General features: G+C 45.1%; 1 protein-coding gene across 1 annotated transcript; it reads right to left on the bottom strand.

Moving 5' to 3' along the window:
• Positions 1-1,449: 1,449 nt before the first annotated feature.
• On the bottom strand, positions 1,450-20,873 carry LOC127570527 (transmembrane protein 236-like). The gene is made up of 4 exons (XM_052016180.1): positions 20,620-20,873; positions 12,960-13,032; positions 4,388-4,514; positions 1,450-2,066 (listed from the first exon to the last, which is right to left on the bottom strand). Exons 1-4 carry the CDS (start codon positions 20,871-20,873, stop codon positions 1,450-1,452), a joined length of 1,071 nt encoding a protein of 356 aa, XP_051872140.1.
• Between the last annotated feature and the right edge of the window lie 3,161 nt (positions 20,874-24,034).

Here is a 24,034-nt window from a genome sequence, read left to right on the forward strand (position 1 = left end):
ACAAAAACAGCTTCAGCCAATTCAGTTCACTGCACATGTTATCAACAAACAGCCAAGATCTCTGGATATGGCAAGGTCAATGGAACCAAATTCCAACTGCAGTATTCCAGAACCAGCTGCGCCTGGAGTCAAAAGGTATTCCAGTAGAGTTACAACTCTGACATCACTCCAAACATGTAGAAAAATGCCCAGACATGGTCTGTTCACAAAAATCAGAACAAACCCAATCTGGCTAATTACCAGCCAGTCTACAACTCCATGCCTTCAAGAGCAGGTCAGCAGTGAGGTATCTAGCAGCATGTATCTCAGAACCTGAGACCCCTCAAGCTTTCCACCATCTGAAAGGCACAATTCAGGAGCACGATGGAATATTCTTTCTGGATGAGTGCATCTCCAATAATACTAAGGAAGCTCAGCACTATCCGGAACAGAAGAGTTTATTTGATTGGTATACCATCAACCACCTTAACCTTTTATTTCACACATACAGTGACTACTCTATACCATCTACAAAATGCATGGCAATTACTCCCCTCAGCTACTCTGACAGCAGTTCCCAAACGCAGCCCCTTTACCACCAAAATTGACAAGAACAGTAGATGCATGGGAACGCCATCGCCTACAAGTACTCTCCAAATCATACATCATTCTGACTGGAAATAAATAATTGTCCCAGTGTTTAAATCCTGCAACAGCCTCCCTGATAGTACTCTGGGAGTAGCTCCACCAGACCAACTGCAGCTGCTTGAGGTGGCAACTGAACCCTACCTTTTCAGCTAAGTTAGTGATAAGCAGTAAATACTGGTCAAATCCTAAAAAATGAATAAATAAAAAGAGATGACCACATCTTCAGCAAAAGAACACTGGAAATTCTAATCATGCTTGGATCTGCGTCTTCTACCAATCTCTCATCAAATCAATCAGGAGATTTTACCATTACCGTGAACTGTTCCTTTCAGCTCAAGGTCCCAAAGCTATCTATCGACCTATCGCTTCATTCTCAGAACATCACCCTGGTATACTTGAAGTGATTTTTCTCAGTGACTTTATATGGAGTGATTTATAAAAAAAATTAAAAAAGGTGTGAATTAGAAGTTACTTAAAGCAAACCAGATTAACAGCGTCAGATCCCTTTCAATCCCTATACAATTCTAATTTTTTTTAAAGTCAATGATTTCAAGAGTTTGATGCCTCATGCATGCATTGTCAATTCATTATTTCCATTTATATTGGTTTAATATTTAACATCTTTGGATATGAAGGATACCGCCAGATCTCAATACAATTTTATGTTTTACTTGGTGCCATGTGGCTGACTGACACAAAAGAATTGGAGAAATACATTGGCACTACTACCAAATAAGATAATTTGCTTTTTTAAGATATTGTCAATATGACAGTACAATAAATATTGGGTGATCATTGAATTAATTAGTTTGGATGCAACTTTTAAAATTGTTCTAGGCGACTGAGAGTTTTACATTTTGTCACATAATTGAAATAAATAAATGTTATTGTTACAATGATGTTCTTTAAGGGGTAGAGAACAGGAGTTACAAATCCCTGGACTCCAATTAAGCTAACACGAATAATAAAGAAAGGGAAATCCTGCAAAATCACTGTCAGAAAAGGCAAAAATGGATTTGATGAAACCAGAGCAATTCTTAAAAGTGACAAGTAGCTAAAAATATAAATGGGGTAAACCCACCCTGTTGTAGCCACACTATGAAGGCCTCCAACTCTCACCATCTCAATGGTGTCCAACCAACTAGAAATACCAGTTACAAACAATTCAGCTCTGTGGTCCTTCACTGTCAGAACATTTAGGGCGGCTGGAATATTTTGATCTGGTGTGTTACACTCACTAACTACTGAGCTTGAATTTGATTGCAATACATTTTGAACTTGATTTAATCTTCTTTGTGCCACAGGTGGAGCACATTGATTTTCTGTCACACTTGCGGTTGTTGGATTTTCCTTGTCTGCCTTACTTTGTTGCTCAGACACAGTTGGGATGTATTCTATGTTGGTGAGGACAGGTCCACCAGTGGTATCACTAGAATTTCCTTTGAAAGAGAGAAAATTCTGAATGATTATATCTACTCACTTTATTTGATGCATTAATCATTTGTAATTAAAACTGCAATTCAATGAATTATTTTTCATTTTTTCCTCATTAAAAGTCAGCAAAAGAAGACTTTTTATATAGCAGATGGAAATTATAAGGTGCTGAGTAGAATCCTAAAGTACATCAAAGTTAGTTGAAGTGGCCTTAATGAGAAATGAGACGCTGTCCAGCAGACTTCATGAAATCCTAAATGCACTCGTTTCCTTTGAGAGAGAACAGAGTGAAACAATGTGGTCTTCATAGACGATGAGCAATTCACCACACCACGAATGTACCGCATCGCTTTAATTTAAAGGAGGAAATTCAACAGAAATTGAAGAAGATTTCGGAATATCTTTTCATTGTCAAGATTCTTAATATAATATCCAACATGGTCTTGAATACCCAAAAATCTTCCTCCATTCATGTAGATTATTTATAATGCTTTTCATGAAATTTCAAAGGAGGATGGTAAGATCAGTGTGGAGCATGATAATATGCTAGGGCATTTTGAGATAAAGAAAGAGGTGTGTTGGGTCTCTTGAAGAACATTAAGGTAGGTAAGTCCCCAGGGCTTGATGGGATATACCCCAGGTTATTGAGAGAGGCAACAGAAGAGATTGCTGGGGCCTTGACCAAGATCTTCATGTCCAACCTAGCCACAGATGAAGTCCTGGAGGACTGGCAAGTAGCTAATGTTTTCCCATTGTTCAAGAAAGGAAATAGGGATAATCCTAGAAACTATGGACCAGTGAAGCTCAGGTCAGTGGTGGGAAGCTATTGGAGAGGATCCTTTTTGGAAAACCATGGCCTAATTAGGGACAGTCGGCATGGCTTTGCGCAGGGCAAGTCACCTCTGACTAACTTGACTGAGTTTTTCGAGGAGGTGACAAAGGTGATGGATGAAGGTAGAGCTGTGGATGTTGTTTACATGGATTTTAGTAAGGCACTTGACAAGGCTCTTTATGGAAGGCTCATCTAGAAGTTTAAGATGCATGGGATCCAGCGTGACTTGGCCATTTGGATTTAGAAATGGCTTGCCCATAGAGGACAGAGGGTAGAAATTGAGGGGACTTATTCTAGCTGGAGGTCTGTGACTAGTGGTGTTCCACAGGGAGCTGTACTAGGACCTCTGCTGTTTGTGATATATATAAATGACTTGGACAAAAACATGGATGTGAGTTAGTAAGTTCGCACATGATACAAAAATTGGTGGTGGTGTGGATCGTGTAGATGATTGCCAAAGAAAATAGTGGGATATAGATCAGCTGCAGACGTGGGTGGAGAAATGGCAGATGGAGTTTAATCAGCCAAGTGTGAGCTGTTGCAGTTTGGGAGATCAAATGTAAAAGGGATGGTACACTGTTAATGGCAAGACCCTTAACAGTGTTGATATACAGAGGGATCTTGGGGTCTAAGTCCATAGCTCCCTGAAAGTGGCTACACAGGTTGATAGCATGATAAAGAAGACGTATGGCATGTTTGCCTTTACTAGTTGAGGCACAGAATTCAAGAGTCAGGAAGTTAAGTTGCAGCTTTATAAAACACTGGTTAGGACGCATCTGGAGTATTGCATTCAGTTCTGGTTGTCCCATTATAGGAAAGATGTGGAGACTTTGGAGACGGTGCTGAAGAGGTTTACCAGGATGCTACCTGGATCAGAGGGCATGTGCTATGAGGAGAGGTTGGACAAACTTGGGTTGTTTTCTCTGGAGCGGCGGAGGCAGAGGGGAGACCTGATAGAAGTTTATAAGATTATGAGGGGCATAGGTAGAGTATAGCTGGTATCTTTTTTCCCAGGGTCAAAATGTCTAATGCTAGAGGGCATGCATTTAAGGTGAGAGGGGATAAGTTCAAAGGAGATGTGCGGGACAAAATTTTACACAGAGTGGTGGATGCGTGGAATGCAAATATGATAGAGGCATTTAACATGCTCTTAGATAGGCACATGAATGGAGGGATATGGACATTATGTAAGTAGAAGGGATTAGTTTAGTCAGGTGTTTAATTAGTTCGGCACAACATCATGGGCCAAAGTGCGTGTTCCTGTGCTGTACTGTTCTGTGTTCTATGTTCTAAAACACATTTGGAGGCTCTGTTTGTAAATGGACTGTAGAGACCATTTTCAATGTCTTTTACCCAAATTTACACATATAACAAATTCTAAAGTTTCACATTATGGTCAGTGTCAATTTCACCAAACAAGATCAACACTTGAGAAATATGGGCTTCTGTTTTGATCAAGAACAAACACACACATATGATCTTGTGAACGCTCACCAACAATTTTTCCAGTTAACTGCCATTTACGAAGGTCTTCAATGACGCTCACAAAAATCAGGCACGTTATGACCAAGGACACGGGTAGATCTGAGAAGTCTTTGATTTGACTTGACCCTTTCTGTACCTTTAGGAAAAGAAGCGGTATGTCAATATAAAGTACAGAAGCAGTTCATGTGATTTTAAAACTTTTTTTTTACTTAAGTGATGATGTAATCTGGTGTTGATGCGAGATTTGCCTTCAAGATTCTTCCATTATCCATGCCAGGATAGTGTACAAAATCTTATATAAAACAAATGCAGATAACAATGGAAATGCACAACAGGTCAGGCAGCCTCAGAATCAAAGTGACAGATAACGAGAAGCTCAAGGTCACACTTGTGAAGGTTTTCAGCAATGGAGCCAGCCACTCCACGAAGTGGGAGAAGCACAGAGAATTAAAGTGGCAAATAGAAAGTCAAGCTGATGTTCACAGACTGAGCAGTGATGTTTCCAAAGCAGTCAACCCAATCCTCAGGAAACAGAGGGAAACAAAAGCTGACATGCCTCCAAGCTTTTAAAAAAGAAATTTCAGAGAATAACCTGCATTTGTAAATACTTTAGTGCATTACAGACAACATAATTCTTTTAAAGCCCAGACACATTTGTAATGCAAGAAATGTTGTTGTCAATTTGCACCTAGCAAGCTCTCAGCAACAGAAAAATGATATCCACCAGGTAGGATTATTTGGTAAGGCTGAGTGAGAGATCAATATTTCTAATAAGTACATTGAATACAAGAGTAGGAACATCATGTTGCAACTCTACAAATCATTGGTGAAACCACACTTGGAGTGTTGTGCACAGTTCTGATCGCCCAGCTATAGAGAGGATGTCATTGAGCTGGAAATGGTGCAGTAAAGATTCATGAGGATGTTATCAGGACTAGAGGGCTTAAATTACAAGGAGAGACTGGATAGGCTGAGACTTTTTTCCCCTGGTATGTAGAAAGCTGAGGGGCGACCTTGTTGAGGTATATAAAATCATGAGGTAGATGGTCCAGGGTAGGGGAGTCTAAGAGGACATAGATTTAAGGTGAGAGGGGGAAGATTTAAAAGGGCCCCGAGGGGAAACTTCTTCCATACAGAGGGTGGTGGGTATATGGAACAAGCTGCCAAAGGAAACTGTAGAGACAGATACAATTGTTGGTTAAAAGACATTTAGACAGGTATGTAAGTAGAGAAGGTTTAAAGGGATATGGGCCAAATGCTGGCAAATTGAATTAGATTGGAAGGAAATGTTGGTCAGCATGATCATCGCAAGGCCAGTGACATTATTTAATGCCAGGACTGCACCAAAACTGCCAGGTCCAATCTTGCAATTGGCTAAATTTCACCTGGAAATGAAAGCCACACAATTTTTTAATAATTCACCAACATTCATGGACATTGAACCTTTCAAATGTTTCTGTGAATAAAACTAAATGACTTCATTTACTCCAACCCTTTTATTGCGTAAAGACTATCAATGAGTCACTGAATTCCTAATGGTTAAAAGTAGAATCTGAGTGTTGTCAAAACAACTTTTAAGACAAAAGAGGATGCAGATACTGGAATCTGGAACAAAAAAGCAGAAGACTGGAAGATCTCAGCAGGTCAAGCTGCATTTGTGCAAGCAAAAGGTGTATGCTGATGTTTCGAATGATGCTGGGTCTTGACCGGAAATATTTTTTTTTCCCGGGTCAAAACACCAAAACACCTTTTGACTCCACAGATGCTGCTTGACCCGATGAGTTCTTCCAATTTAACTACTAGTTGTTCACACAGTTTCACTGTGTTATTATTAGGGAACAATTGAGTCAAAGTTCTTTCCACCTCTAGCTCCCTTCTGTAAACTGCACAGAGAGTCAAATTAATCAATACAGACTACACTTATGCTGTTCTTTTACAAATGGATTAAAGGACATTAGAAAACATACCAAAGTTTTATGAAATCCTGATTAAAACATTGTTAAGAGACTCCATTGAGGTGCCAGTCTCTGTTCAGAACTGGGCACCTTATCATTGGAACTACAATGTATATTTGCTGCAATCACTCTTGGGCTTCAGGAGTGAAAGCAATAGGGTCCATATTCCTTGGGATTGAGAAAATTATGGTAATACATGATCAAATTTAACCAGGTATTACACGGAACTGACAGGGTTGATGCAAATAAACTACTTCAATTAATTGGAAAGTTTTAAAATTGGGTATACAGGACCAGATGAAATCCTATACACTTTGTGCCTTCCTAACACGATCTGGTTATCCTTATTCCACTCACTTTCCTGCATGGCTCCCTTGTGTATTTTTGCTTCAGAATTCCAGGTTTCTGTACCCATCCTATTACCTCCCCCATGCCCAACATTATGTTCATAGAGTTGTACAGCATGGAAATAGGCCCTCCGGCCCAACTGGTCCATGCTGACCAAGATACTCCATCCAAGCTAGTCCCATTTGCCAGCATTTGGCTCATAACCTTCAAAACCTTTCCAATCCATGTACCTGTCCAACTGTCTTTTAAAAGTTGTTATTGTACCTGCTTCAACCACTTCCTCTGACAGCTCATTCCACCTACACACTACCCCTTGTGTAAAAAGGTTGCCCCTCAAGTTCCTATTAAATCTTTCCCCTCTCACCTTAAACCTATGCCCTCTAGTTCTTGATTCCCCAGCCCCGTGGAAAAGACTGAGTGCATTCACCTTAACTATGCCCCTCATGATTTTATACACCTCTATGAGATCACCTCTCAGTCTCCTACGCTCCAAGGAATAAAGTCCTAGCCTGTCCAACCTCTCCCTATAAACTAGTCCCTCAACTCCTGGCAACGTCTGTAAATCTTTTCTGCTGTAGCGGCTGCTACCGCGATGTGAAAGCAAGACACTAGTCGGTGGGCTGCAGAACAAAAACTGATTTATTTTCCCGCCTTGCGCAGGCATTTAAAGAGGAACAGTTCCTGCCCACCGAAAACGGAAGTGACGTATGCACTATGTTATCAAGCTTTTCCCGCACATGGGTTCTCTCCGTCTCTCAGGGAAGACGAAGGCCCAACGCCATCTTGGGCCTCGCCGCTCCGACGACGCACGACCCAACCGCCGAGCCAGTTCGCTTGCTCAGCTGGTGAGTCGCTACACAACCGCCCCCAACCTCCGCCCCCCACCACCCCAAACCGGCAATACGGTCCACAAGGTTCACAGGCTGCGCTAGCCATTGCTTAGGAGGCAGCCTCTGCATCGCAGTGTTGGGACCTCGACCGGGTATTGTAGATCTAAATGGGCCGGTTTGAGGCGGTCCATCGTGAAGACCTCTTCCTTGCCCCCAGTGTCCAAAATAAAGGTGGACCCATTATTCCTGATGACCCGGAACGGCCCCTCGTATGCTCGTTGCAACGGTGCCCGGGGTGTGCCCCTGCGAACGAAAACGAACTTAGAGTCTCATAGTTCCTTGGGCTCACAGGATGGGGCTTGACCATGCCGAGAAGTGGGAATCAGTGCCAAGCTGCCGAGCCTCTCGCACAGTCTTTCCAGGACTGCCGTGGGTTGTTCCTCTTGGCCCCGAAGGGCAGGTATGAAATCCCCTGGGACGACCAGGGGCGTACCGTACACAAGTTCAGCTGACGAAGCGTGGAGATCTTCCTTGGGGGCAGTGTGTATACCGAGCAGGACCCAAGGCAGTTTGTCGACCCAGTTAGGACCTTTCAGGTGGGCCATCAGGGCTGATTTCAGATGGCGGTGGAAACGTTCCACCAACCTGTTTGATTGAGGGTGGTAGGCCATGGTGGTGTGCAGCTGCGTCCCCAGCATGTTTGCTAATGCAGACCAGAGGCTGGAGGTAAACTGGGTGCCCCTGTCTGAAGTGATGTGGGCCGGAACACCAAAACGCGAGATCCAAGTTGTGAGCAGCACCAGGGCACAGGAATCAGTCGTGATGTCGGATAGAGGGGTTGCCTCTGGCCACCTCGTGAACTGGTCCACGATGGTAAGGAGGTACCAGGCTCCTCTTGAAACTGGCAGAGGACCAACGAGGTCGATGTGGATGTGGTCGTACCTTCTACGGGTAGACTCGAACTGCTGTGGCGGGACCTGGGTGTGTCGTTGGATTTTTGATGTCTGGCAGTGCGGACAAGTCCTGGCCCACTCACTGACCTGTTTGCGCAGGCCATGCCAGACAAACTTGCTGGCGACCAGTCGGACAGTTGATCTGATGGACGGGTGCGCCAACCCATGTACCGAGTCGAAAACGCGTTTCCGCCAGGCTGCAGGAACTATAGGGTAGGGTTGACCTGTTACGATGTCGCAAAGGAGGGTCTGTTGACCTGGACCGACTAAGAAATCTTGGAGCCGCAGGCCCGAGACTGCGGTTCTGTAGCTGGGCAGCTCGTTGTTGGCTTGCTGTGTGTCAGCCAGGGTCGTGTAGTCAACACCCAGGGACAGGCTGTGGATAGTCAGTCTGGAAAGCGCATCAGTAACGCCATTGTCCTTTCCGGAGACATGTTGGATATCCGTTGTGAATTCGGAAATGTAGGACAAATGTCACTGCTGACGAGCTGACCAGGGGTCAGAGACCTTGGAGAAGGCGAAGGACAGAGGCTTATGGTCAGTGAAAGCAGTGAAAGGCCTGCCTTCTAAAAAGTACCGGAAATGCCGGACCACCAGGTACAGCACTAGAAGTTCCCAAGCAAAAGCGCTGTATTTCAGTTTGGGTGGTCTAAGGTGCCTGCTGAAAAATGCCAAGGGTTACCAACGGCCTTCGATTAGTTGTTCCAGTACCCCACCAACCGCGGTGTTGGATGCATCCACCATGAGGGCGGTTGGGACATCTGTTCTACAGTGTACCAGCATCGCGGCGTCTGCAAGGGCATCCTTGGCCTTAACGAAGGCAGCCGCAGCCTTGTCGTTCCAGGCGATGTCCTTGCCCTTGCCAGACATCAGCGAGAACAAAGGGCGAATGATACAGGCTGCTGCAGGGATGAACCGATGGTAAAAGTTGACTATCCCCAGGAATTCCTGCAGGCCATTGACCATGTTGGGACGGGCAAAATGGCAGATAGCGTCTACCTTGGCGGGTAGGGGTGTTGCTCCTTCGCTGGTGATTCTATAGCTGAGGAAATCGATAGAATCAAGTCTGAATTGGCACTTGGCTGGGTTGATAGTGAGGCCAAAATCACGGAGACGGGAGTACAGTTGGCGGAGGTGGGAAAGGTGTTCTCGGCGGTCACGACTGCCGATTAGTATGTCATCTAAGTAAATGAACACGAAGTCCAGGTCTCGGCCTACCACGTCCATCAGCCGTTGGAAAGTCTGCGCGGTGTTCTTAAGGCCGAACGGCATTCGAAGAAGCCGAATGGAGTGATAAGTGCAGTTTTGGGGATGTCGTCAGGGTGGACCGGGATTTGGTGGTATCCCCAGACGAGGTCCACCTTGTAGAAGATGTGGGCCCTGTGTAGGTTTGCCGCAAAGTCCTGGATGTGAGGGATGGGGTAGTGGTCCAGGGTGGTGGCGTCATTCAGCCTGCAGTAGTCGCCGCAGGACCTCCACCTGCCGGTGGCTTTGGGGACCATGTGCAGTGGTGAAGCCCAGGAGCTGTCTGACCTGCGAACGATCCCCAGCTCCTCCATGCGGCAGAACTCCTTTGCCAGGCGGAGCTTGTCTGGAGGTAGTCGTCGTGCTCGGGCATGAAGGGGTGGCCCTGTGGTAATGATGTGGTGCTGCACCCAGTGTTTGGGCAACGAATTTGTAAACTGAGGTGCCAAAACCGATGGGAACTTGGCTAGGAGCTTGGTGAACTCGTTGCCAGACAGGGAAATGGAGTCCAGGCACGGGGCTGGTAGTCTGGCTTCTCCCAGGGGGTAGGTTTGGAAAGTTCTGGAGTGCACTAGCTGCTTCCCTCGCAGGTCGACTAACAGGCTGTGGGCCTGAAGGAAATCGGCTCCCAGGAGTGGCCGGGCGACGGCAGCAAGGGTAAAGTTCCAGGTAAAATGGCTGTTGCCGAATTGTAATTGAACTGTACAAGTACCGAAAGTCCTTATCGTTGTGCCGTTTGCGGTATCGAGTACAGGACCTCGTTGCCTGTTACGAGTGTCACGGCCAGTCGGTGGCAAAATACTGACCTCTGCTCCAGTATTGACGAGGAAACGACACCCGGACTGCTTGTCCTGAACGAATAGGAGGCTGTGTTGGCAGCCAGCCGTCGTAGCCATCAGCGGCAGCTGGCCCTGGCGTTTCCCTGAAACTTGCAGGGTGGGCGGCATCAATGGGCCTCCGCGCCCCACCTCTGATGATAGAAACACAGCTGGTCGCCAGTGTAGTCGTCTGTGTTTCTGGGGTGTGGTCGTTCGATTGCTGGGACTGGTTTAGGTAGGCGTTGGGCTCACGGCCTGGTGATCTGGATGACGGACAACCCGCTCTCGCGTTTGGCCTTCCACAGGACATCTGCCCGGGCAGCTACCTCACGTGGGTTGCTGAAATCGGCGTCGGCCAGCAGCAAGTGAATGTCATCGGGTAGTTGTTCGAGGAAGGCCTGTTCAAGCATTAGGCAAGGCTTGTGTCCCTCAGCCAAGGCCAGCATCTCGTTCATTAGGGCCGATGGGGATCTGTCCCCCAGACCGTCAAGATGAAGCAGGCGGGCGGCGCACTCACGACAGGAGAGGCTGAAGGTCCAAATAAGAAGGTCTTTGAAAGCCGGGTACTTATCCTCCTCCGGAGGAGACTGGATGAAGTCTCCGACCTGGGCGGCTGTCTCCTGGTCCAGAGAGCTGACCACGTGGTAGTACTTTGTGGAGTCGGAGGTGATCTGCCGAAGTTGGAATTGTGCTTCAGCCTGGTCAAACTAGACGCTGGGCCGAAGCATCCAAAAGGTGGGCAGCTTGAGTGCCACTGCATTGGCTGCTGCATTGTCGTCCATTGTGCAGGTCCAAAATCTGTATGGACCGTCGGGGTCACCAATGTAGCGGCTGCTACCGCGATGTGAAAGCAAGACACTAGTCAGTGGGCTGCAGAACAAAAACTGATTTATTTTCCTGCCTTGCGTGGGCCTTTTAAGAGGAACGGTTCCCGCCCACTGAAAACGGAAATGACGTATGCGCTACGTCATCAAACTTTTTCCGCACGCGGGTTCTCCCCGTCGCTCGGGGAAGACGAAGGCCCAACGCCATCTTGGGCCTCGCCGCTCCAACGACGCGCGACCCGACCGCCAAGCCGGTTCACTTGCTCGGACGGTGAGTTGCTACACTGCACTCTTTCCAGTTTACATCTTTCCTATAGCAGGGCGACAAAACCTGAACATAATACTTCAAGTGCAGCCTCACCAGCGTTTTGTACAACCACATCATGAGATTCCAACTTTTATATTCAATGCCCTGACTTATAAAGACCAGTATGCCAAAAGTCTTCTTTACCACCTGGTCAACCTGTGACTCATTTTCAGGAAACTATGGACTTGTACTCCAAGGTCCCTCTGTTCTGCAACACTCCCCAAGGCCCTGCCGTTCACTTTGGAAGTCCTACCTGGATTTGACTTTCCAAAATGCAACACCTCATACTTATCCAAATTAAATTCCATTTGTCATTCCTTGGCCCATTTACTCAGCTAATCAAGACCCCCCCGCCCACACTGTAATTTTTGATAATCTTTAAAACTTAAAATGTATTTTAAAACCCCTAGCCACCTCCCTAGTTATTTGATCTGCTAAAGCTCTGGTCTCAACATAGTTCAGATGTAGTCCATCCCAACAGAACAGCTCTCTCTTTTTCAGCACTGACTAAATTCAGATGCATGAAATGGTTTCCACATTTCATGAATATTGCATCATATTCTCAATCGTGTATTGTGGAACAATAAATTACATTATCCAGATCTCCCTGTGTAGCAAATATTCTAAAAATGCCTGCAATGTTATAAAGATGCCATAAATGAATAGTAAAAACAATATGCCAATGTTATTAAGTCAGTCTCAAGTACATAAATCACATTCCTACAATCTCACTAAATCTGAAAGTAATTAATTTTTTTATATTCCTGGAATTTATTCACTAGCTTCTAAATTACAAATCTCTCTGTGTGTGGATGTCCTGCCAATAGTCTATATCATAATTAAATAACAAATTTTTTTAAATATACAGAATACAGCCAGATTTTTTTTTTAAAAAGCTGCATCCACTTAACACTATGCATTAAAGAATCACTCATGTACCTCTTAGATAATGTTGCCACACTAAACTGAAGTCACTGATGAATCAACAGGTAGCTACGAGTCATGGCAACCATCACCTGATGTAATAAACTTATGATCTAAAGGATATTCATGCATTTTAAGCTACTTCAACTGAGAAATTATCAGTACTACAGCAATTCAATCTGTAGCAAGTCAATTCATTATCAGCCTGTAAACATAACACTAACTATAATATCTCTTCTTATGGTAATTTAACAACAGTAATTTACTCAATGAACTTGCTATTGTATAATCAATGACAGCAAAACATTATCTTGTAAAATTACCCGCATTCAAGAAAGAAACACAATACAAATAATAAGCAATTAAGAGTTCATTACCTGAAATCCTGCAATTATAAACCCAAAGCAAGGCAGTGTTGTGAAAATCAGATGCATGACTAAGGCTGGATGCCTGAAATGCAAATAAAAAGGTTCTTAAATTAATATTCCCAGTATATTGCAAGTACAATAAGAACTTTACTCAATAGCTGCATGTTATTTTTAAACTATATAGAAATATCAGACTCATTTTTATTTTAAAATTTACAGAAGAATTAATCCAAATATAAAATCACATGATGATACAATTTGTTTAATTATGTTTCAAATCTATTATCTTAAAGATGGAATGTCCATTTGTATAGAAAGAATACTAAATAATGTATTGTAGCGGCTGCTACCGCAATGTGAAAAACAAGACTCTAGTCAAAGGGTTTCAGAACAAGAACTGTTTTTTTTTCCCGCCTTGCACGGGCCTTTTAAGAGACTGTTCCCGCCCACTCCAAATGGCAATGATGTATATGCTACGTCATCAAGTCTTTCCTGCGCGCGGGTTCTCCCCGTCGCTCGGGGAAGACGAAGGCCCAACGCCATCTTGGGCCTCGCCGCTCCTACAACATGCGACCTGACTGCCGAGCTGGTTCACTCGCCCAGACGGTGAGTCGCTACACAACACCCCGCCACCCACCCCCCCCCCCCACTCCCAGAACCAGCAATACAGTCCCCCAGGTCCGTGGGCTGTGTTAGCCGTTGCTTAGGAGGTCGGCCTCTGCGTCGTGGTGCTGAAACCTCGACCGGTTGTTGCAGATCTAAATGGGCCGGTTTGAGGCGGTCCGTCAAAGACCTGTTCCTTGCCCCCAATATCCAAAATAAAGGTGGATCTATTATTCCTGATGACCCGGAACAGCCCCTCGTATGGTCGTTGCAACGGCGCCCGAGGTGTGCCCCTGCAAACGAAAACAAACTTACAGTCTTGTAGTTCTTTGGGCTTACAGGATGGGGCTTGACCGTGAAGCGAGGTGGGAATCAGGGCCAAGTTGCCGAACCTCTCACGCAGTCTTTGCAGGACTGCCGTGGGTTGTTCCCCTTGGTCCCGAAGGGTAGGTATGAAATCCCCTGGGACAACCAGGGGCGCCCCGTACACAAGTTCAGCTGACGAGGCGTGGAGGTCTTCCTTCAGGGCAGTGCATATGCCAAGCAGGACCCAAGGCAGTTCGTCAACCCAGTTAGGACCCTTCATGCGGGCCATCAAGGCTGATTTCAGATGGCGGTGGAAATGTTCCACTAACCCATTTGATTGAGGGTGGTAGGCCGTGGTGGTGTGCAGCTGCGTTCCCAGCATGTTCGCTAATGCAGACCAGAGGCTGGAGGTGAATTGGGTGCCTCTGTCTGAAGTGATGTGGGCCGGAACACCAAAACGTGAGATCCAAGTTGTGAGCAGCGCCCAGGTGCAGGAATCAGTCGTGATGTCAGATAGAGGAGTTACCTCTGGCCACCTCGTGAACCGGTCCACGATGGTAAGGAGGTACTGGGCTCCTCTTGAAACTGGCAGAGGGCCACAAGGTCGACGTGGATGTGGTCGAACCTTCTACAGGTAGGCTCGAACTGCTGTGGCGGGACTTTGGTGTGTCATTGGATTTTCGATGTCTGGCAATGCAGACAAGTCCTGGCCCACTCACTGACCTGTCTGCGCAGGCCATGCCAGACAAACTGGCTGGCGACCAGTCAGACAGTTGATCTGATGGACGGGTGCGCCAACCCATGTACCGAGTCGAAAACACGTCTCCGCCAGGCTGCAGGAACTATAGGGCGGGGTTGACCTGTTGAGATGTCGCAAAGGAGGGTCTGCCGACATGGATCAACCAAGAAATCTTGGAGCTGCAGGCCCAAGACTGCGGTTCTGTAGCTGGGCAGCTCGTCGCTGGCTTGCTGTGCATCAGCCAGGGCCGTGTAGTCGACACCCAGGGACAGGTTGTGGTTGGTCGGTCTGGAAAGTGCATCAGCAACGACATTGTCCTTTCCGGAGACATGTTGGATATCCGTTATGAATTCGGAAATGTAGGACAAATGTCTCTGTTGACGAGCTGACCAGGGATCAGAGACTTTGGAGAAGGTGAAGGACAAAGGCTTATGGTCAGTGAAAGCAGTGAAAGGCCTACCTTCTAGAAAGTACTGGAAATGCCGGACCGCCAGATACAGCGCTAGAAGTTCCTGATCAAAAGCGTTGTATTTCAGTTCGGGTGGTCTAAGGTGCTTGCTGAAAAATGCCAAGGGTTGCCAACGGCCTTTGGTTGTTCCAGTACTCCACCAACCGCGGTGTTGGATGCGTCCACCGTGAGGGCGGTTGGGATGTCTGTCCTAGGGTGTACAAGCATCGTGGCGTCTGCCAGGGCGTCCTTGGCCTTAACGAAGGCAGCCGCAGCCTCGTCGTTCCAGGCGATGTCCTTGCCCTTACCAGCCGTCAGCGAGAACAAAGGGTGCATGATACGGGCTGCTGCAGGGATGAACCAATGGTAAAAGTTGACCAACCCAAGGAATTTCTGTAGGCCTTTGACCGTGTTGGGGCGGGCAAAATGGCGGATAGCATCTACCTTGGCGGGTAGGTGTTGCCCTGTCACTGGTGATTTTGTGGCCGAGGAAATCGATAGAGTCGTCCAATTTGGCACTTGGCCGGGTTGATCGTGAGGCCGAAATCACGGAGATGGGAATACAGCTGGCGGAGGTGGGAAAGGTGTTCTTGGCGGTCACGGCTGGCGATTAGTATGTCATGTAAGTAAATGAACACGAAGTCCAGGTCTCGGCCTACTGTGTCCATCAGCCGCTGGAAGGTCTGTGCGGCGTTCTTAAGGCCGAATGGCATTCGAAAGAATTCGAAAAGGCCGAATGGGGTGATAATCGCAGTTTTGGGGACGTCATCCGGATGGACCGGAATTTGGTGGTATCCCCGAACAAGGTCCACTTTGGAGAAGATACGGGCCCCATGTAGGTTCGCTACGAAGTCCTGGATGTGAGGGATGGGGTAGCGGTCCGGGGTGGTGTCGTCATTCAGCCTGCAGTAGTCGCCGCAGGGCCTCCACCCGCCAGTGGCTTTGGGGACCATGTGCAGTGGGGAGGCCCAGGGGCTGTCTGACCTGCAAACGATCCCCAGCTCCTCCATGCGGCGGAACTCTTCCTTTGCCAGGCGGAGCTTGTCTGGAGGTAGTTGTCGTGCTCGGGTATGAAGGGGTGGCCCTGTGGTAATGATGTGATGTCGCACCCCGTGTTTGGGCCTAGAATTTGTAAACTGAGGTGGTGAACTCGTTGCCAGACAGGGAAACGGAGTCCAGGCGCGGGGCTGGTAGGCTGGTTTCTCCCGGGGGTAGGTCTGGAAGGTTGCGTAGTGGACTAACCGCTTCCCTTGCAGGTCGACTAACAGGTTGTGGGCCCGAAGGAAATCGGCTCCTAGGAGTGGTCGGGCGATGGTGGCAAGGGTAAAGGTCCAGGTAAAACGGCGGCCGCCGAATTGTAATTGAAGTGTACGGGTACCGAAAGTCCGTATCGTTGTGCCGTTTGCGGCATTGAGTACAGGACCTTGTTGCCTGTTACGAGTGTCGCGGCCGGTCGGGGGTAAAATACTGACCTCTGCTCCAGTATCGACAAGGAAACAACGCCCAGACTGCTTGTCCTGAACGAATAGGAGGCTTTGTTGGCGGCCAGCCGCGATAGCTGTTAGCGGCGGCTGGCCCTGGCATTTCCCTGAAACTTGCAGGGTGGGCGGCATCGACGGGCCTCCGCACCCCACCTCTAATGGTAGAAACACAGCTGGTTGCCAGTGTAGTCGTCTGTGTTTCTGGGGTGTGGTCGCTCGGTTGCTGGGACTGGTCGAGGCGGGCGTTGGGCTCGCGGCCTGGCGATTTGGCCGACGGACGAACCGCTCTCGCGTTTGCCCTTCCACAGGACATCTGCCCAGGCAGCTACCTCATGTGGGTTGCTGAAGTCGGCGTCGGCTAACAGCAGGTGAATGTCATCGGGTAGTTGTTGGAGGAAGGCCTGTTCGAACATCAGGCAGGGCTCGTGTCCCTCGGCCAATGCCAGCATCTCATTCATTAGGGTGGATGGGGATCTGTCCCCCAGGCCGTCAAGATGAAGCAGGCGGGCGGCGCGCTCACAACGGGAGAGGCCGAAGGTCCGAATCAGAAGGTCTTTGAAAGCCGGGTACTTATCTTCCTCCGGAGGAGACTGGATGAAGTCTCTGACCTGGGCGGCTGTCTCCTGGTCCAGAGAGCTGACCACATGGTAGTACTTTGTGGAGTCGGAGGTGATCTGGCGAAGGTAGAATTGCGCTTTGGCCTGGTCGAACCGGACGCTGGGACAAAGTGTCCAGAAGGTGGGCAGCTTGAGTGCCACTGCGTTGGCGTCCATTGTGCGGGTCCAAGATCCGTTTGGACCGTCGGGGTCACCAATGTAGCGGCTGCTACCGCGATATGAAAAACAAGACGCTAGTCGAAGGGTTTCAGAACAAGAACTGTTTTTTTTCCCCGCCTTGCGCGTGCCTTTTAAGAGAGACTGTTCCCGCCCACTCCAAACGGCAATGACGTATATATGCTATGTCATCAAGTCTTTCCCGCACGCGGGTTCTCCCCGTTGCTTGGGGAAGACGAAGGCCCACCACCATCTTGGGCCTCGCCGTTCCAACGACGCGCGACCTGACTGCCGAGCCGGTTCGCTTGCCCGGACGGTGAGTCGCTACAGTATTATGTTATGGAAATACTCAGCAAGTCATGGACAGAGAAACAGTTAAGACTCTTTGTCAGAACTGGAGAAAGAGGGTGTGCTTTAAGTTGAAACGAGGAACAGAGAACAAAGGGATGTCTTTGATAGGGTGGAGATCATGGTAGTCCCAGTGAGAGAGAGAGAGAGAAAAACAAAAGAACCTTTTGGAGCTGAGAAATGCAGAACACATTACTTGCTGGAAATATGAAATGAAAGAGAATATTGGAAATGCTCAGTAGATCAGACAGCGTCTGTGGAGAGAGAAAACAGAGTTAATGTTACAGATTGATGAGCTTTCATCAGAACTGGTCAGTTCTGACAAAAAATGCAGGAAAGGCTGGTTATCTGAAACTGCTAAATTGAACATTGAGTTCTGAGGGCTGCAATGTGCCTTGATAGGTGGGGTTTTGTTCCATAGGAACACAATGAACAGAATTAGACTCTCAAGCTTGCTCTGCCATTCGTGGGTGATCTACTTGTAGCCTCAACACCACTTTCCTGCTCTTTCCCCATACTCATTGACTCCCATGTATTTCAAATGTCTGTCAAACTCCACTTTGACTATATTAAATGACTCTGGCTCCACAGCTCTCTTGGGTTGAGATATGCAGAGATTCACAACACTTTGAGTGAAATTTTTCCTTATCTCCATCTGAAATGGGTGACCCTTATTCTGAAACTATGTCCCAAGTTCCAGATACTCCCACTGGGGGAAATGCCTCTCACAGCCATCCTCCTGATCTCCCCTCCCTCCAGAATTGTACGTGTTTCAACAAAATCACCTCTCATGTTTCCAGGTTCCAAAGACAATAACACAACCTGCTCAAACACTCTTCATATATCAACCTTGCATTCCAGGAATCAGCTTTGTGAACTTTCTCTGCATTGCCTCTAATACAAGCATAATCTTTCTCAAACAGAGACCTAAACAGTATTCCAGGTGCAGTCTCAACAGCAGCTTGTAAAGTTGCATCAAAACTTCTTTTTTCCATACACACCTTCCTTGCAATAAAAGTCAAAATTCCATTAGTTTTCCTAATTACTTGAGCTTACATTGGACTTCGTTGGGACAATGTAGAAGGCCAAAGACAGAGAAACAATTATGGGACTGGGAGGAAGAATAAATGACAGGCAACTGGAAATTCAGTAGAACCCCTGTGGGCCAAAAGGAGGTGCTCTTCAAAGTGATCACCCAATCTGAGCTTTTGTTTCCCTAATGTAGAGGAGAGGCATTGTGAGCATCAAATGCAATACATTATATCTAAGGAAGTGCAGTGACTTGCTGCTGCATCTGGATAGACTGTTTGGATCTCTGGATAGTATGAAAGGATGAGATGAAAGGGCAGGTGCTGCATCTCCTCAATTCTTCCTTCTTCAACTCTTTCTCTGGCACATCAAAAGCTACCTGCACTCAAATGGAACATGGAAATGTTATTACTTTTCCTGCCAATGTCCAACCTGCTTCTGACTCTTTCCTTCACTTTCTTTGTCTTTTATCACCAGCTCAGGGATTTTCTCATTAGCAATACCATTACTTACTCACAGACTACAATAAAGAGGTAATTTATCTCCTTGAGCCTGAGTCATATATGAGCTATCTGCCTTTTTTCACTTCTGATAAGAGGTTTCGATCCAAATCATTAAATTTCTCTTGCAGATCCCCATGGACCTATTAATATATTTTTGCATCAACACTGTTAAACTGCTCAATTATGACAGTTGACTAATGTTGGAAAACTGTAACCTTATTGTCTTTATTTTTATTCCATTAAATTAGAAAAAACAATCTTGTATTTACTCAATATTTTACCATATTGTAATAATATTTCAAATTACCTCACAGCCGTCAGTTTGAAATTGTATTCATTACCATAATGCAGGCAACAAAGTAATCACATTGCTCATAGTAAATACAATGATTGATTAGATATGAATAAGTCACACAGTTAGAATTTTAAGTGAGATTCCTGGTTATTGTTCTAAATAACATGATCAAAATTAAATGAAATATTTGTCTTTCTTGAACACTGTCTACAGCAAGCAATTATTACACAAAATAAGCATACATTAAAAGAGAATATCTCACTCAAAGATCAATATTAAATAATAACAGACAATGTTGGAAATACTTAGCATAGTTCAGATATTATCTGTGGAGAAATAAATAGGCCCATAATCTTTTATTCATGTGAATATTGTACTGTTTTTTTCTCTTCATAGATGTTAGTGGACTTGCTGGGTATTTCTAACATCTTCTGTTTGATTTCTAGTATCTGCAATAATAGCCCCTTCTTCTGAGGAACATTTTTAATTGCATAATATGTACATAAGAACATAAGGAGGATTAGCCCATCTGGCCACTGAGCTACTCTGCTGTTCATCAAGATCATGGCTTGCCTTCCAGTTCAGTGCCATTTTCCTGCACTATCCCATATCCCTTGATTCCCTTAATATCCAGAGAACTATACACCTCTAGGTCTCAATTTGTATTTCTTTTCAAACACTGCCTGAGCCTCTAATTTAGTGTCAGATTATTGTTACCTTCACATTCTGTCTGGGAACTGAGCAGAGACCAGCTCAGATCGATTCACTTGTAAACTTTACAGCAAAAGATTTCATCCCATCAGTCCACTGTTAAAATCACGTGCAGATATGAAAAACTAAGAATGTTATCCCAATATATAAAAAAATAAAATACTATAGATATCGGAAATCTGAAATAAAATGCAGCAACTTCTGGTCAGACCGTATTTGTAGGGAGAAATTGTTTGTGATTCAGGTCGGTCATCTTTCGCCAAATCACCAGTAGACTGCCCAAAAATGCGAGAGATTAGAGACCTATCGTCGAAGGCGAATAATGGCACTTGTTCTTGGTGATGTGTTTGGCCCAGGTTATACGTTACTATAACTCCAATTAAGTATTCTAAAACTGCATGCCATATCTTTATAATAATGAACAAATACCTACCATCCCATCACTTCAGACAAAATGCGCTTCTTGAACATTAGAACCTTTGCTGGAACCCAGATGACACACAACACGCACGCCACGTACGCGACCGAACAGGCCAATATAACCTGAAATGTCTTGAAGTCCGGAGATGAACCTTTTGTCTTCATAATAGTTGCAAATCGTTCTGCGACAACGATCGTCGGAACACATAGGGCCAAAATTTGCGTGGTTTCATACGCCAGAAACTTGACTTTCTTTCCCGAAACCATGTTGGTTTTCAAAGTGAACTTCACGCAGCTGTAATAATTTCGTGCGACCTGCTTCGCTTCTTCTCCTTTGCAAAGATAATTTACACATTGTCTTTATTGCTCCTTGCCCTAAACGTTTCCTCATTGCTGCAATAAATGTATCGAGTAACTAAAATTGCAGCTGTTTATTGATGTTGTCAAGTGCAGAAACACTTAACTCCAGGGCGTATGAAAAATGCAAACAATTGGTCTAAAGGTGAGCAGTGTTCTACTCATTATTTTACGGAAAACAACCGTCCGATGTTGAAAGCTGTTAAAAGAATGAAATTTTTTCTAATTGGAGTTCAGTCTATCAATTTAAACATTTCACTAAATAATCATTATCTTATAAAGAGCAAGTCTAAACTGCAATTAGTATCAGATTAAACATATTATTACAAATTAAAGAAATGTTTTTCTTCTTAATGACTTCTCTACAATATTATGATCAGGAATAACATTATCCGAACCAAAAAAAAAGTTTTTTTGTGGATTTAGAGCATCTTTAAACCGTTAGTGGTTCAAATGTGTCATTGTTACCCTAAGATTTAGCAGGACACGGGGACTTTAGACAACGGAAGGGGCAGTGGTCTAACAGACCGTCCTATCTCCATTGTGCCGCTGCGGTGGGGCTTTCGGATTCTTTGTCTGACGGCAGTACCCTTGGTTGGATGGGCTACATTTTCCTTCCATCCAGACATGAGGAAGAAGAGACATTCCCAGCTCCATACACTCTGCATGGAGTACAGCAAACGCCTTAAGCACTTCTGAATGGTAATTTTTTTATTTTTTTTAATCAAAATACACTTTATTCATAATAAAAGAAACTATATACAATAATAAAACTGTTCAAACCTTTACATTCGTGTACAGTTCAATTCTTAGTGTTACAAAACCCTGGTTAGACCACACTTAGAATACTATGTTCAGCTCTGGTCACCTCACTATAGGAAAGATGTGGAAGCTTTAGAAAGGGTGCAGAGGAGATTTACCAGGGTGCTGCTTGGATTGGAGACCGTGTCTTATGAGGACAGGTTGAGCGAACTAGGGCTTTTCTCTTTGGAGCGAAGGAGGATGAGAGGTGACCTGATAGAGTTGTACAAGATGATAAGAGACATAGATCAAGTGGACAGTCAGAGTCTTTTTCCCAGGTTTGCTGGGAGAGGTAGATACATTAGGGACACTTAAGAGACTCTGAGATAGGCACATGGATGATAGAAAATGGAGGGGTATGTAGGAGGGAATGGTTAGATTGATCTTAGAGTAGGTTAAAGGTCAACACAACATTGTGGGCCGAAGGGCCTGTACTGTGCTGTAATGTTCTATGTTCATCTCAGGTGGGTCCACCTTACTGGGACAGATATACTCAGGGGTTGCATTTGAAGAGCCTTCATCACTGCAAGGCTCATTTTCTGAGAATACAACTGTCAGACGATTGCTTGACCTAAAGGACATTAATACATTTTATGACGCTGTGGCTAAAACCTGGAACTCCACACCCTAGGGGATTATAGGAATAATTGAATGAAGGCAGCAGTATATCAAGAAGACACTGGCATCTGCTCAATTTATGATGAGCAATAAATGCCAGCTATGCCAGTAATGTTCACATCTCTCCAAAAAAAGAAAACTAAAGTTGTACTGATAAGAATTAGATTTATGTACCAGTTGAATTCATTAAGTTTGAAATTATTTGGCACAAAAAATGATCCAAGAGTCAGCAAAGACCTTTGAGATAAATACATCCAAGAGGCACTATGAAATGTATTTAGTTAATTGAAATGAACACATTTCTGCTACAATGAATGCAAACAAACTGAATATGACACTCATTATATCCAAGATAACTTTCACCTTCCATTTTATTATCCTTCATATTACAAAACAAAACATGCAGGTTTGCAACCAACTGTAATTGACACTCTGAATTTCAGAAGTGTCCGAGAAAGACAAAGTGAAAGCTCAATCAGTATCATCCACATTTCCGAACTTTCTAAATATTTTGCTCATGACTACATTTGCAGATATGCACATCAAATGATTCCATGATAAAATAATAGAATTCCAGGATAATGGCACCTGTGCAAAACAAAGCAGAGTTAACATTCCAGGTTGAAGACTTTTCATCAGTACCAATTTACGAGAACTTGCCATAAACAAGTTGGCTGTTGTATTTCCTACAACAATCAATATACCTGATTGGGTGCAAAAAACCCTTTTGAAGAATGAAAAGGTGGTATATATGAATGTATATCCAATTCTGATGAAGTCTTTGATCTGAAACATCATCTATGTTTCTTTTTCCACAGCTGCTGCCTGACCTGCTGAGTGTTTCCAGTATTTTCTGTTTTCAGCATCTGAGGTTTTCGATTTTAATGACTTCATGATGTTTGGGATTTGACACAGACAGACTTTCTCCATTCCAGGATGGTTTAATTGATTCTGGCATGCATTAATCCTTGAACATTTCTAAACACTACAACAGAAAATCTGCAATGTTAGCCTCAAGCTGCAGACCAAGTACAGTACTAGTCTGCCTGCTGAACACTAGTTTTCCTTTATTGAAATTCAGAGTTCAGAAAGAAGCATCTCTGAATTTCAGCAATTCATCATCCAAACCAGTTCCCGTTTCTGCGCCCCCCCAAGATGTACTGTTTATTGGAATATACTTGCTCTCACATTCATGGGAATGAGTATTTGCCAGCCTACAAGATACAAGAACATCTCATTACTCCTGGTCACCTCGGTCAATGCTCCTGGATAGCCACAAAGAAGATTTACATTATATCATATTTTTCTAGCCTCAGGTTGACCCAAAAGGCTTTATATAGCCAATCAAGTATGGTCATTGTACAAAACATGGCAGCTAATATGCTCATGGAATCAATTGCTACTTGTGATGGATTATGACCGAGCTGTCTCAGTGCTACTGTGTGAAGGATTAACCAACCAGGAGGAAGGGGATAGCTCTCCTGTTTTTATTTTGAAAATGTGACATTACATCTTTTATAACTACCCAAGAACAAATAGGTCCCTGATGTACTATGACATCTGAATTGGCATCTCCAAAATGCTACACCTCCAGAGTATGGTCTGAAATTTCAGCCTTGGACTTTTGAGCTCAAGTTTCTAGTGTTGAACAA

The sequence above is a fragment of the Pristis pectinata genome, chromosome 5, assembly GCF_009764475.1.
Source record: "Pristis pectinata isolate sPriPec2 chromosome 5, sPriPec2.1.pri, whole genome shotgun sequence".
NCBI lineage: Eukaryota > Metazoa > Chordata > Chondrichthyes > Rhinopristiformes > Pristidae > Pristis > Pristis pectinata.

What these genes read in the sequence shown, in the direction of transcription:
- LOC127570527 (XM_052016180.1), bottom strand. Translation starts at nt 20,873, where the DNA reads ATGGTTTCGGGAAAGAAAGTCAAGTTTCTGGCGTATGAAACCACGCAA. An exon ending in TTGTCTGAAGTGATGGGATG is followed by an intron (nt 13,033 to 20,619) that starts GTAGGTATTTGT and finishes TTTGCATTTCAG; the next exon opens with GCATCCAGCCTTAGTCATGC. An exon ending in GTTAACTGGAAAAATTGTTG is followed by an intron (nt 2,067 to 4,387) that starts GTGAGCGTTCAC and finishes TCTCTTTCAAAG; the next exon opens with GAAATTCTAGTGATACCACT.